This window comes from Carlito syrichta, unplaced genomic scaffold (assembly GCF_000164805.1).
Source record: "Carlito syrichta isolate Samal-C Ts95f unplaced genomic scaffold, Tarsius_syrichta-2.0.1 Scaffold314844, whole genome shotgun sequence".
Classification (NCBI taxonomy): Eukaryota; Metazoa; Chordata; class Mammalia; order Primates; family Tarsiidae; genus Carlito; species Carlito syrichta.
The window spans coordinates 172,918-188,644 of NW_007258940.1; the positions used below are offsets into that span (position 1 = coordinate 172,918).

The 15,727-nt window shown below is 37.3% G+C and overlaps 1 protein-coding gene across 2 annotated transcripts in view; it reads left to right on the forward strand.

Annotated features, from left to right (window-relative positions):
- NFKB1 (nuclear factor kappa B subunit 1) overlaps positions 1–15,727 on the forward strand; it is a 122,360-nt gene that overhangs the window by 57,608 nt on the left and 49,025 nt on the right. For both annotated transcript variants that reach the window (XM_008072081.2, XM_008072082.1), the window contains one exon: positions 7,854–8,002. In XM_008072081.2, the coding sequence (XP_008070272.2) occupies positions 7,854–8,002 (149 nt within the window). The remainder of the gene's footprint in view (positions 1–7,853; positions 8,003–15,727) is intronic.

The window sequence follows — 15,727 nt, forward strand, 5'->3', positions numbered from 1 at the left end:
TCGAACCCACGGGCTCAGGCAATCCACTCACCTCAGCCTCCCAAAGGCACGGGATTACAGGCTGAGCCACCGAGCCCGGCTGCTTCCTCACTCTTATAAAACCTCTATTCTAATGGAGAAAGTCAATAATCAAAATATATAAAATGGGCCAGACATGGTGGTTTACGACTGTAATCCCAGCACCCTGGGAGGTCAAATTGGGAGGATCACTTGACGCCAGAAGTTTGAGACCAGCCTGGGCAACATAGCAAGACCCCCATCTCTACAAAAAGGAAAAAAAAAATTGACCAGTTGTGGTGGCGTGCACCTGTAATCCCAGCTACTTGGGAGGCTGAGGTGGGAAGATCACCTGAACCCAGGAATTCAGGACTACAGTGAGCTAGGGTCATGCCACTGCACTCTAGGCTGGGCAACAGCGTGAGACTCTGTCTCAAAAAAATTTTTTTCTAAATATATGTATATAAAATATGTAGTATATTAGGTGCTAATTAACATATAGAGAGAAATAAAGTAGGGAAAGAAGAAGCAATGGGATTGGGAGTAATCAAAGTTTTTAGAAGAGTAGGGTCATCAATGAAAACCCCCCTGAAAGATGGCAGTTATGGAAAAAGCCTGAAAGTAGGTAAGAAATATACAGACATCCCTGGAAAAGGCGTTCTAGACAGTGGGCACAGCAAGTGCAAAAGCTGTCAGGAGCTCTCCTGATAAGTTCAAGAATAGTGAGAGGCTTCCCAGGAGTAATAAGAAAAAGGTCAGAGGGACATGAGATGTCACATCACCTGGGGCCTTATAAGGCATTGTAACGACTTTGGCTTTTACCATGGAGATACATGGAAGGTTTTTTGGGGGGGTTTTGTTTTTAATTTCTTAACATGGAATTTCTTAAACACATAAACACAGAGTAGTATAATGAACCCTCCTGTACTCCTCACTCAGCTTCAACAACTTTCACTTTTGGAGGGTTTGAGCAGAGGAGTGACAAGACTTAGCACAACCTGACTTAACCAGGATCATTTAGGAGAATAAGCCCTGGGGAGACGGGACAGGCAAGAAACATAGTTAGGAGCATAAACTTGGGAGACATGATAGTGACTTGAACCCAAGGAGTGAGAAGTGGTTAGATTCAGGATATTTTTTTGAAAATCTGACTTAATACTATATACAGTATCCTTTGTTCAAAAGAATTTGGGAATGCATGTAGTGTAGTAAGGAAAGCAAGAAATGTTACTAAACTACCACTATTTCAAGCTCTGTTTTCTGCTTAAGAATGCACCCAAGTGGCAAAAAAATTACTTATATGTGAACAGTTGTAAGACAATTCACCCATAAATTGCAAGCCATCTATTTCTCCCATATTATTTTGCAAATCATGGATGCAAATCATGGATGATTAGGACATGCAAAAGAAAGGATTCATTTGTAATTTGTTAATGAGTTAATGACACTTGCTGAGGTAAAAGTCCTCAAAATATTTTTGGAGTCAGCTATGGTGTGTACTTGATTTTCTGAAAGAAACATGATTTGTAAGCAGCTATATCCAATGTGATAAAACTGAAAAATGAAATAAAACAAGAAAAGGAAACCCTAAAGTATGACAGAAAAAAACGTTCAGCACAGATTTGTATATAGACAGAGATTTTATTCATTTTCTCTTTATATTCATAAGACCCTCTTGGTGTGTCTTATTATATTAAATAGTGGTTTGCTTTTCTAATCCCAGACAAATATCTTGAGCCATATGTGCTACTGATTATTCAAGAAGGGCACTAAACAAGGTGAAAGAATGTCAATGAAATAACATAAATTCATGAACACTACTGGAAAAACTACCATGTCATCAACAATGAATGGTCAAAGAAGATATTTTCATGCCATTCCATACTTACTGAGAACACCACACTTAAATGTAGAGACTCAAGATGAATTTCAAGGTCCCCTGTGTCTTGACTGTCTGACTTCGGTTTATGTCACTTGTTGCTTTATCTATCTGAACTTCTGTTTTCTTACCTGCAATATGAGAATAACAGTGCCAACCCTGCCTACCTCACAGGGACTTTGGGAGGCCCAGAGGGTCTTAAAAATAAATGAGAAAGAAAGAAACTCGTATTTCCATGGTACCTGCCATGTGCCAGACACTGTGTAGTCCTCACAACAGCCTTCTGAGGTCACATTATTGGCTCACTTTGTAGATGTTTAGCTTGAGGCTCAGAGAGATTATCTAACCTGTAATAAGGCCACAGAGAAATTGGGACTTGGTTCTAGTTTGTATCAACTTGAAATCTCCTACCTTAGACAGAAGCAAGAGACTAACTTGACTAGGCATCTTTCTACGCCAGAAACTGAATTAGACATGGTTCTGTACTCTTATTTAGTAAAGGTGATTCTGTCCTTCCTGTTTGCTTAACAAATAATACACAGTAAAACCTGACTATTGTTCATCCAAGAAAGAAGATATGTCAATAAAATAATGTTCTCTTTCATTCCTTCTTTTTTTTTGCCTTATAGTCTGACTTGCAACCTCACAGAAAAGAATGAAAAAAGAATGAATACATGGTTTAGTAATGTCTGTGGCATGATTTTTTTAATAAGGGTGGCTTGCTAGGAGACAAGTGCACTCTGTCACCTCTCACAACCATCCCTGAACCCATCTTTCTCATAACACATAGCAACAAAGCCGAGCAAATAGGTTTTTTGAGAAATAACTGTCATCTACCAACACTGTGGGAGGCAAGGTAGAGCTCTAAAACACTGAGAAGACCAGAGATTCACAAAAAGAAGAGGACCTCACTAGCTCATTGCACAGTGCAGTGGGAAACGTGAATGGGCTGTGGAGGTGGGCAGACCCAAGCTCAAGGATTCTATCACTCCGTGTTTAGGAACCACGGCAACTTCCTTCATTTTACTGAGCCTCAGTTCCTCCAGCTGTGGAATAGGTAGCTCTACTGACCCTACAGAGCTGTTGGGGAATTGGCAAGTTAGTATGTTCCCTTCCCTTCCTTAAAACTCAGTAAATTAGGGAGTAGATGTATATATGGGCTCTGGGAATTTAACAAGCAAGAGAAGTATGACAATAACCCTTCAGTTGCCAGTTGACTTTACCATCCTATTACAGTAGGCTGCATATGGTTTTCCTACCTCATCTCGTATGATCGTATTTTTTTAAAAAAGGTATAGTAGTAGAGCTTTGTGGGCCAAAGTGGTGAGGAGGGTGTCATAGAAGATTCAGATTTAGGTCAACCCCTTGAAGAATGGGTGATTCTTGATAGGGAAGAAAAGGAACAACCCCAGGGATCATCCACTTGAATGTAGTTTTGGGAAACAGTGATGAGTAGATCCAAGGAGGACTTAACCACGGTGCCTTTGCATGTGCTGTTCCTGCCAAGAATACTCTCTCAACCCCTTCAGCCCTATTGCTCCCTTCCCGGGTTGCACCTTTCAGATCTCCACCTTTGTTACTCCCTCAGGAAGCATTCTCTGACTTCCCATCCAGGTCACATCACTATTCTATATCTCTTTTGTAAGTTCTTCTTAGTTATACATTTATTGGTGAGATTATTGGATTAGTATCAGTACCACTCTTTAATTCCCCATAAGAACAGGGATTATATCTGTTTTGTACTCACCATATATCACTTCATGCCCTAATTTACTGCAGTACGTGGAACACAGAAGGGGCTTAATGAGTAATCATGGAATTAATTAATTAATAATAAATAAATTATAGTTATCAGTAAGGTAATAGACTAAGCAGGAGAGAGGATTTATATTTGTGATTGATAATCCCATTAGGTGCTAAGCACTGTGTTAACTCATTTATTCCTAAAAACAATCTCATAAAGTCAAGTGTTTCATTCCTTTCATTTTAAAGATGGAGAAACTGAAATCCAGAGCTGTTAAGTGGCAGCCTGGTTTCAGGGCTCCTAGATTTCACCACATTGTTCTGCTGCTTAATGCAGTAGAGGACAAAGTCAGGTACACAGTTAAAGTCAGGATAGATTTTATTTGAAAGCTGTGAATGTTTTTCCCTCTTCCTCTTCTTCTTCATCATCATCATCGCTTCACAAGAAAAGCTAAGCAGGAAAGAACTATCTCATGTGTCATGTCTTACATTCATATTGACTCTGCATTCTGCCAAAGTAATTTGGCCAAATTTACCCTGAGAGTAAGCTGAATGTTTCAAATCCTGATTCCTAGCAACTCCTAGACTGCTTCTTTTAGCCACCTTTGAAGAACCAGTGTGTACTTTGCCACAGTGTGACAGAGTTGTTTTATATAAAAGGAAGTGATGTCACTAAGATTGGTATTATCCAAGACCCTTGGTTTCCACATCTTACTCAAAAAGCAGATCAAGCTTGTGGTCATCAGCAGGTGTTGAGTCATAAAGCTCCTGGAAGAAAGTCTTAAATTTCACCTAGGATGCCAAGAAATCCTGAGTATCCTCAAGAGCGATAGCTGTGACTATAATGCCATAATTATTATAAGAAAATTAACAAATCCCAATTAAAGATGGCACAAAAATAACCCTTAGAAATAGAAGTGGCCTGAATCAGTCATTTATTCCAGCCATCTACTTTTAGACAGGGTTTTTAAAACTATCTCAGGAAAGTTGTATTATTTAAAGTTCTCTAGAAAGAAGAGTCATTGGAGTAATAAATAATAGTTAACTTTTGTATACTGCTCTTATTTTATGGGCACTGTTCTAAAGACTTTATGTGCATTAGTATATTTATTCCTTACAACAACCCTTTGAGGTCCTATTATTATCCCCATTTTACAGATGAGGAACGTGAACACTGCCCAAAACTTGTAAATGGTGGAACTGTCTTCAAATCCAGCTAGTCTACCCCTAAAGTCCACGCTTTCACGGTGTCCCTGGGAAGCTGATTGCTTAGTTTTGTCACCTTTGTCTCCTTGACTCTAATCGAAAGCTTAACTTGTGTTAAAGCCATTAATGTTTATTAAGTGCTTGCAATGTTCAAACACTTTGAGAAGAACCTTTCTAACAGATAAACTTAATTTCTCTATAAACTTAATTTCCAAGGGAACCACTATTCAAAGAAGTAAAAGGAAGACTGAATAAAAAGAAATAAATTCTCCATAGAATAAATTAATATCTGAATTGATTGCTAATAGCTGTCAGTCATCATGGCATTTTATGAAGTGTGGTCTCCCTAACATTAGAGTGCCAATGTCTTCATGTGCCATCTAACTTACAAATAGTAGCACTTTTTTTTCCCCTGTTTCCACACTTCAACTTTCTTCTTTCAGTCAGTATTTTGGAAAGTCCACAAAACCCAGGGGCCCCCTGTCCGTTGCCCTGTGGTCTGTGTAAAAACCAGATGATGCCATGCTGACTTGGACTCTTTCAAATGTATCAAACAGTGCATTAGTCACTGGCAAATTTTTCAGCTCCTTTACTTCACAGACTATGCAGTTCCTCATTCTTACTACACTTCAGTTATGAAGTAATAGTACAAAAAAATATGTGAGTACTTTTTGAGGCTACCTCCCACCTCTTTCCTTCAGTACCAATGACTAATTCCCTCATAGTGGTAACATTGAAGCATCCAAATACTTGAAGTGATTGACCTTTAATCACTGGATTTATTCTGGCATCCTGTTTGAATGGAAAGCCTACCTGATTTCACCCAAGTGAAGCATTACCTCACACCTTGCCCTGTTGCATTCCCGTGCTCTGTGTTACTTAAAATGTAATTACATGGTTTATTTGGTGCTCTTTCACTCTTAATTTATTGTTGAAGAAGCAATATCTCCCCTATGGGATATGTCATGATAACAAAGACTGATTTCAGATGTTGACACCAAGACACAGAACTGGCATCAAAAATCCAGGAGAATCTAGGAATAGCAACCAACTTTGGAACAAACCCAGAACTTCTCATTTCCTGCCCTGCACTTAAGGGCAAAGGCTTTCTGCTTGTTAGAAAAGGGAAAGTACTAAGTTCATAATTTGCTTATACCCCAGAGAGATTTTTTTAAGTGCTGTACTTGCTTAAGAAGTTATTGATTTGTGCTTTGAGGCATTAAAAATCAAATTCAATCCTCAGCCCTCTTTGTGATTAGCTTGCTCTGAAAGGACTGGAGGCCACTCCTGCTGTTGGCTGTACTCTTTGGGAAGGAGGGTTAGAGAATTTAGAAGTAAACTTGCGGCGACTCTGAGTCAAGGTACATGCAGAGAGGCCCTGAGGTTCCCAGTGGAGCTGGACAGTTGATTAGAGGGGAGTCTATCCTTTGTTCTAGGGTGAAATTTCTCTCCTCCCAGACTCTCTGGGGAATGATCCTAGCTCTGATCAACTTCTCAACTCATGTGATGACAGATTGGATTGGGAAAAATTCACACTGAAATTTACCAAACCCTGCTTCAGTGGAATATGGATTTATTTGATGATGTTTATAGTAGAAGTAGGCTGGTTCAAAAGGATTCTGTCTCTTTCCAAGAAGTTTTATTAGCAAGTTTAGGTTCTTCCTCAAACTTATATCTGAAGAAATTGCAGCAAAGAACCACCTCTAGGTGTGATTCCCATCTACTTTCTTTTTTTAATTTTTTTTGAGCTGTGGGCTGCTTGTACAGATTTTTATTACTATTGTCATTTTAAAGACATACCAATTAAAAAAGATAAATTACCTTAAATAGCAAGATCTAATTTTATAAAATGAGTAAAATGGGTAAAATCTAAGAATTTTCACTTGGTACCCTTTTTTTTAACTGAAGAAAGTTGCTTGACCTGAGCATATGCAACTTAATTGTATCAGAACTCAGAGAGGGCTGCTACTTCAGTCTCAAGTACTCTAACAAATGAGAGCCAAGTCCTTGGACTTGAGTATGCATAGCCAGCCTTCAGAGCTAGGTCCCTGGACAAGACTCTTTCTCCTGTCTAATCACATGGCAGAGAGTTAGAATGTACTATTTCTGCTTTCCTCCCTCCTCCCCTTGATTTTCATCAGTCATCAAACCTTGTCTCACCAATCATTTACACAGCTTTTGCTGTTATGACCGAGTTGTGAGAAGGGGACACACCAGCATGCCAAGTTCAAATTAAGAGTCCTTTATTAGTGCACAGTCAATAGTAGGCCAAGAAGCTCTTGACACTGAGTGGAATCAGCAAGAAGCCTATAAAGGCAAAATCCACAAGTGGGCTACATAGCAGGAGGGGGTGAGGGTACAAGGAACTAAAAATGAAAGGAACAATCTCTTGGATTTCAATTAACAAGGCATACAATTACATGGAACTTGTGGCTAGGGAGTTTTCAAATGGTCAGCAAGAACGGTCAGTGTGAATAGCTCAGGGGAACAAAGCTATGGGTCTGTGATCATGGAAACGTTACAACAATCACACGTATACATTGGGAGGTTATTGTTAGATCAAACAGGCAGCTAAGATGGAGAATTTTAACAAAATGGAGTTACCTATGTCAAACAAGCTATTGCAATTATTTTATGTATTTCATTACCTATTTCATTGTGACCAAAAATTGAGATAATGGTGCAAAGGAAAACATGTTATTGTTTAGTAGGAAAGGAAGGCTTCATGGCAATACAGCATCCTCTAAGATGTGCTGCTCCAACTTTAACAATACATATCAAATTTTAAATGGCCTGTTTCCTAGAGTATATCTTCCTACTTCACAAAACAACCACCATTAACATTTTAATGTATTTCCATTCTGTCATTTGTTGATCATATACTTTTAATAGCAGAGCCTTAATCATGTATAATCAGACATATATAATCTTGTATCATACTCTTTATACTTACTGGTTTATCATAAACATTTTTCCATGTTACTCTATAGTCAGATGTGCTAACTTTTGAAATGTGCTTCTTACATAGATCTGCAATTATGTGGGACCAGCAAAGGTTATTGTTCAGTTGGTCACAAATGGAAAAAATATCCACCTGCATGCCCACAGCCTGGTGGGGAAACACTGTGAGGATGGGATCTGCACTGTAACTGCTGGACCCAAGGACATGGTGGTCGGGTAAGTGAGGGCGTTTGGTGCTGTGGAAGGTAGGAACAGGTAGAACACGGGACAGAGACTTGGAGCAAACTGGCCCTTTTCATCAAGGACTTTTTCGAGACCCTCAAGCGGCCTCAAGAAAGCATGAAATGCTCTCACTTGGACTCCGTGGAGTAAGGTTACCACATGTCTGGATCTGCCTGAGACAACCCAGTTTGCAGCTGGCCTAATTATTTATAGCATACCCTTCTACTTGCAAGGGTAGCCCAGTTTGGATAATCGTTTATATATGGTCACTTGACCTAGGAGACATTTGTGCCACTTTGAATAATATTTTCTTTCTCCTAGGAATAAAGATAAGGACAAATGAGAAGAAGCCTAAATATAGCAGAAATCAACACTTTATTGATGGTTTTACATTCTTAGTGATTCCTTTAATGGATTTCCAGTGTGAATATTGGGACATGAAGTGAATCCAATACATACTGTTTTCAGCTTTGTGCTGTTTAGAAAATGTGGGCAGATAAGAAGCCAAGGAGGGCAAATTTGTTTTGGAATTCATTAGACTTGAAATGTAAATACAAAGTGACTTATTCATTTAAGGGTTGATCAGATAAAATAAGCACTTTTTAGTTAATGAATTTTTATAGAAATACTTTTAATGAAAATGAATTAAGTTTTTAAATAAGATACTTTTTATGCTAAAGAACAGATTTTATTTTTATTTTTCCCATAACACTAAAATAACCTACTGCATAGTAATTTAGCACACAATATAGACTGATATATGTAATCAATAATCCTGAAAATGGTTGTTTGCAGTCTTACTTTGGAACTTTTTAAAAACAAAAGAAGCAAGTTTTAATTAATTTTGTTTAATTTTTTAAAAATATTTTTCCATTTTTTAAGACTGGTTTAGATAGTATGTGCTAAAATCCTAGCTAATCTAGGCTATTCACTCAAAACAAAGGAATTATTTAAATCAACTGTAATTAAGATTATTATTGCATTTCAGGCTTTGAATTACTATCAAGTTTCAAGTCAGTTGTTATTTTGGAGATTGAGCTTTCATGTTCCTAGGTATTTCTTTGTTTGACTGTAAAAATATTTAAGTGTGAAAAATCTAGACAGAGAGAGCTTTCTTTTAAGTCACAAAATCTGATTCTTTTGATGTTAGAAAAAATAGAGTAGATTGAAGGAAGAAGCTTAAATTGATTTGAAAATTTCAAGTGTGCTTTATATGAACTTGTTTCAGCATCCTCTTAAAAGACTGGCCTGTTTCCTGTTGTATGTCACAGTTGGTTCACTGTCTGTTTTGGAATACTCTTTCAGTTCCTGACTGACCTATGAGAGCTTTGAATTGCAGTGTAATTTTCACAGTTTTAGACTAATTGATCACTTAGTGTTTCTGCAGATTTACTCCAATAGGCTCCTGTCAGTTTGAAGTGTTTATTTTCTTTGGGTCTTGTTTAATCTGTGTGATAATCATATCCTTTAGAGGAAATTATAGATGAAGTTTTCTACTAATATTTGCCATTGTAAAAGCCATTGTTGTCTGTAATTGGGTGTTTTCGTGGTTTGGTTTAGTAATCTTTCAAGATTTTAGAAGGAACTAATGTTTATTTAATTTGGGACCAAGAGCAGGAGTGGAAGTGCATTCCCTATCTCTTAGGAAAGTGAGGGGTTCCTTAACACTCTTGCAGTGCAGTGGGGTGTGGAGCTCAGTAGTTGGGAGAGCTCATCATTCTTTTTTTTGAGTTGGAGTCTCACTCTGTTGCCCAGGCTGGAGTGCAGTGGCACGCTCCCAGCCACCACAGCTTTGACCTGCTGGGCTCCGGCGATCCTTCCGCCTCGGCTTTCCAAGTAGCTGGAACTCTCATTCAACAAGCATTTTGAGGATCTCAACTCCTAAGTTTGGTCATTATGACGTATATTTGGTTGTAGTGCTGTGAGATTTTCTAACCCTATACAATTTTACTGAGAAATTTAATTAAGGAGATGTCACTTGAGATTGCAATAGATTTTCTTGTTCAGAATGTTCTATGAAACATTGGTACTTTCTTTCTAATTTGATTTTTAACTATATTCCCAAAGTACACTATTTCATTCATAATTCATTTCCTTTCTCTCTCTCTCTCTCTCTCCTCTTCCTCTTCCTCCTCCTCCCACTTCTCCCTCCCTCTCTTTCTTTCTCTCTCAAGTTTCCAATGTACTGCAGTTTTTGTAAAAAGAACATCATGCTAGCAGTCTGGAAAACCAGAATTCTATTTCCAGTTCTATCACTCTCAACAGTAGGACTAGGGGCAAGTTATCATGACTTCTTGGGGACCTTAATTTCTTCCCTTACAAAATGAAAGAGTTGGGCTACAGAATCTATCTTCAGGCTCTTTACATCTCCAAAATTTTAGACTGAACTGACATTAGCTAATATTATGAAATAACACAAGGAAACTTGCCACACGTGTATTTGTGGTATGACATCAATTATTATTATTTAGTTCTGACTTATAGGCAAGAATATCACATAGAGAAATTTAGGAAGATAGCCAAAGTTAATTCTTAGACTTGTCAATGCTAGAAAGGGAACAAAGATGACCTGTTCTCAATAATATAGATTAGGCTAAGAGTGTATAGATTCATCAGTAGGACACTGATCCAACACTTCAAAAAAAGATATATTTAAAACTAGCACCGAGAAGATAAATAACTTTTAAATTATCAAAACCAAAAGAGGTCCCTTTTTTTAGTGATCTTCATCTTTCTCTCAGCACAAATTCTCAATAAACTTAGTTTCTATTTTCAAAAGTGCTTTTTCTATATTATAAATATTCATGTTTTAAATAACCAAGTTCTGATTATAAGTTTGGTTGTTTCCATTTAGGGGATTCTTTTTTTTTTTTGAATCAGAGGCTCACTCTGTTCCCAGGCTGGAGTAGAGCGACACACGACTACCACAGCCTTCTCCTGCTGGTCTCAGGCCATCCCTCCACCTCAGTGTTCCAAGTAGCTGGAACCATAGGCACATGCCACCAGCCCAACTCATCTTTATTTTTATTTTTATTGTAAAGACGAGGTTTTGCAGGTTGCCCAGGCTACTCTTGAAGCCCTAGGCTAAGGCAATCATCTCATCTCCGCCTCCCAAAGTGCAGGGATTACAGTGCACTTGAACCAAAGTGAGCCACTGCACCTGGCCGGATTTCTCTTTTTAAATTTATTTTTTTTTTTAGTTTGGTATTTTATTTTAGACCCTGAATCAGCAATTTGTTTCAACAACATTTTGGTTCTTAGAAATTTTCGTTCGGTGGAAAATATGTATGTTACTTGCTTGACTTTGCTGTAGGCCGTTTTCTTCACAATAATCACCACACCCTCTCTTTGCTTCCTGGCAGAGACGTGGAGTCTTTTTTTTTTTTTTTCAACTAATATATATAGGATATACCAACTGGTAAGCACTAAAAGTAGATATATAAATGTAAACATACAAATGAAAAACAAAGGCTCCCTCAAAGAGCTAGTGCAGACCATATGAAATTGCTATTTTTATAGGCTCAAAAAGAATTTATTGGTGATTTGTTATGGTTGAACCTCAACACATGGAAAAGGAGCTGATTGGAGAAAACTGGCAAAGTGTGGGCTAAGGGTAGAAGTATCCAGCTTCTAAATTAGGGTGTGTATTTTGAGTCATAGACTGCTTCTAAATACTGTGAAGTCAATATTTGAGTTCTGAGAGGAAGAAAGTCAGATAGAGGGGCCACTTTTGAATCCCAACCCAATGACTTGGGGATTCAAACAGCCAGAGAGAATACAGCAACATGTTCCAATGATTATGAGGAATGGAAACATGTGGCATAGTGCAGAGAGTTTCAAACCCAGCTGCTGGTTTAGTAACCTTGTGTTACTTTATAAAACTGCTGATGCCAGGCTTTACTCCAGAGAGTCTCACCTTCTTGGATATAGTGGTGCAGAGCAGTGGTTCTCAAACTTTAGGGTGTATCAGAATCACCTGGCGGATTTGTTAAAACATGGATTGCAGAGCCCTACACCCAGGGTTTCTGATTCATTAGGTTTGGCATGTAGCCTGCAAGTTTATATTTTAATAAGTTTTAAGGTAATGCTAGTGCTGTTGGTTTTGAAAACTACCTGTGTAGAAGAATATGGCATTTTGAGTAAGAAATAGAAATAAGATTTCTCGATGTTGTTAAGTATATCAGTAGTTTATTCCTTTTAAGTACTAAGTAGTGCATTACATCAGTGTACTACAGTTTGTTTATCCATTTATTTGTTGAAGGACATTTGGTTTCTTTTCAAAATCTGATGATAAAACTACTTTTCATGTGAGCATAAATTTTTATTTCTCTTGGGCAAATATTGAGGAGTGGAATTGCAGGGACATATGCTAAGTGTATGTTTATCTTGTTAAGAAATTGCCAAATCACTTTCCAAAGCAGATGTCCTATATTGAATTTCCAAGTATGGACATTTATGATCCTAAATTGTTTTCTTTGCATGTGCTAATAATAAGTTTGCTCTCGTTTTCTTTTACATTTTATTGTAGAAATTTTAAAACATATACAAAAGTAGAAAGAATAGCATGGGGGATCCCCCATTGTACTCATCACCCAACATCAACAATTAATTATTACATGGTCAGTCTTTACTTAAATACTGGTGATAGCTGGTTTGATTTCATTATGGTAAGAGAAAACTTGATATGAGCTGTGTCCTTTTAAATTTATTGTCTTGTTTTATGGGTCAGAATATGTTCTATAATGGTAAATGTTTTTGTGTACCTAAAAAGAATGTTTATCCTTATCTTGTTGACTGTATATTCTTTAAATGATAGTTAGGTCAGGTTGTTTGATAGCATTGTTCAAGTCTTCTATGTCCTTACTAGTTTTCTACTGGTTCCATCAGCCATTGAGAGGGAATTCTGAAACTTCTGACTTTATTTATAGATAGGGCTATTACTCTTTTTTAGTTCCATAAAATTTTGTTTTTGTATTTTAAAGTTCTTTTATTAGATACATAAACATTTGGGATCCTTTTTTTCTCTTGATGAATTGATTCCTTTGTCATTATGAAATGGCCTTCTTTTATCCTTAATAATACTATTTGCTCTAAAATCTACCTTAACTGATACTAATATAGCTAATTCAGTTTTCTTTTGTTAATATTAGCATGGCACTTTTTTTTTCTATCCTCTAGTTTTAACCTATTGTGTGTCTTTATAGTCCAAGTAAATATTCACTGTGTATAGTTGGGTTTTGCTTTTTGTTCAGTTTGGCACTCTCTGACTTTTAATCAGGGTCTTTAGGCCATTTATATTTAATGTGATTGTTGATGTGGCTATGTTTAAAACTACCACCTTGCTATTTTTTTTCTTGCTTGTCACATCTTTCTTTGTTGCCCCATTCTATTTTCCTTCCTTCTTTGCCTTTAAGTAACATTATACCTCTTCTTGTGTAGTATATAAGACTTAGAACAATATACTTTCATTAACTTTCTTCGGACTTTGTGTCATTATGGCTTAATAATAATTTTACATCTACTGTGTTATAAATCCCACAACTCATTGTAGTGGAGTGTTTTTGCTTTAAACAGTCGATCGTCTTTTTTTTTTTTGAGTTGGAATCTCACTTCTTCACCCAGGCTGGAGTGCAGTGGCATGCATGCTCATGGCTACCCCAGTGTTGACCTTCTGGACTCCAGCAATCCTTCCACCTCAGTCTTCCAAGTAGCCCAGAACTACAGACACACACTACCACACCCAGCTATTTTTTTTTGATTTTAGAGACAAAGGCTCACCAAGTAGCCCTGGCTGGTCTAAAACCGGCAGGCTCAGGCAATCTACTCGCCTTGGCCTCCCAAAGTGCTGGGATTATAGGCTGAGCCACAGAGCCTGGCCATCTTTTAAAGAAATTTTTAAAATAAGGAATATAAATATATATTTTATATTTACTCACATATTCACCATTTGCAGTACTTATTCTGTTTCATAAGTAAAGATTTCTATCTGATATTATTTTCTTCTGCCTGAGGCACTTCCCTTAACTTTTCTTATACTACTGATCTGATGCTGATGAATTCTTTCAGTTGGTATATGTCTTCAACATATTTTATTTTTGTTTTTCAAACATTTTTGAAGAGTATAGAATTCTAGGTTGGCAGTATTATTCTTTCATATCCTTAAAATATATTTCTCCACTGACTTCTGCCTTGCCTTGCTTCCAATTTTATCCTCTCAATTTATCTGTGTTCCTCTGTACATGATGCGTCTTTTTTTTCCTAAGGAGCTTTTACAGATGTTCTCTTCCTCACTAGTTTTAAGCAATGTGATTATGATGAGCCTTAGTGTAGTTTTCTTTACATTTCTTGTGGGGTTCACTGAGACTCTTGGATCTTTGGGTTTATATTTTTTATTAAATTTTAAAACTTGGGCAGAGCACAGTGGCTCATACCTGTTATCCCAGAACTTAGGGAGGTTGAAGTGAGATGATCACTGGAGCCCAGGAGTTTAAGACCAGTCTGAACAACATAGCAAGACTTTGTCTCTACAAAAAATTTTTTTAAAAAATCAGCTGAGTGTGGGTGGCATGCGCCTGTAGTCCCAGCTACCTGGGAGGCTGAGGTGGGAGGATCATCTGAGCCCAGGAAGTTGAGGCTGCAGTGAGTCATGTACTCCAGCCTGGTCAACAGAGCGATTCTGACTCAAAAAAAAAAAATTTTTTTTAACTTTTGAGCCATTTTTGCAAATTTTTTTTCTGTATGCTCCTCTTTTCTTCTGGAATCCCAATTGCATGTATATTTGGCCATTTTAAAAATTATCCCACAGCTCACTTATGATCTGTTCTTTTTTTTCTCATCCTTTTTTCTCTTTGTTTTATTTTAGAAAGTTTTATAACTGTGCCTTCAAGTTCACTAATCTTTTAATCTGTAGTATCTAATATGTTATTAATTCTTTTTTTATTTTTTCTTTGAGTCAGGTCTTGATCTGTTGCCCAGGCTGGAGTACAGTGGTACAGTGGTACAATCACAGCTCACTGCATCCTCAAACTCCTGGCTCAAGTGATCCTTTCTCCTCAGCCTCCCTCACCTACAGGCAGGTGCCTCTATACTAGGCTAATTTTTATTGTTATTATTATTTTTTAGAGACAAGTTCTCACTGTCTCACCCAGACTGGTCTTGAACTCCTGGATTCCAGTAATCCTCACACTTCGGCCTCCCACAGTGGCTGGGATTACAGACGTGAGCCACTATGCCTGGCTCAATATGTTCTTCATTCTTATGTACTTTTTTTTTCCTCAAAGTTTTCATCTCTGCAGTTCTTCCTTTCTTTTTTTTTTTTTGTGGGGGGAGTATTTTTTATGCCTTCCATGTTTCTCTTTAACATACTAAGGCTTTCTATCTTTTGACCATACAGAATATATAATAGCTATTCTAATGTATTTGTCTACAAATTTTGTCTTCTGAATCATTTCTGGATCTGTTTCTATCAATTGTTATTATCCTAGTTTTGAATCATATCTACCTCAGGGTCTTGCTGTTTAATGTTCTTCACTCATATGTCCACGTCTTTCACCTTACTTCCTTCCACCTTATTCTAAGATTGAGTTGACATTTTTGCTAAGGCAATATCTTTCTGAATATTCAACCTGATGCTCCACATATTACAAGGTTTCTTGAACTGTTCCTGTGTGTGCTACAAGAATTGCTCCTTTATGGTGGTTCTTTTCTCAGCTTTGGTTA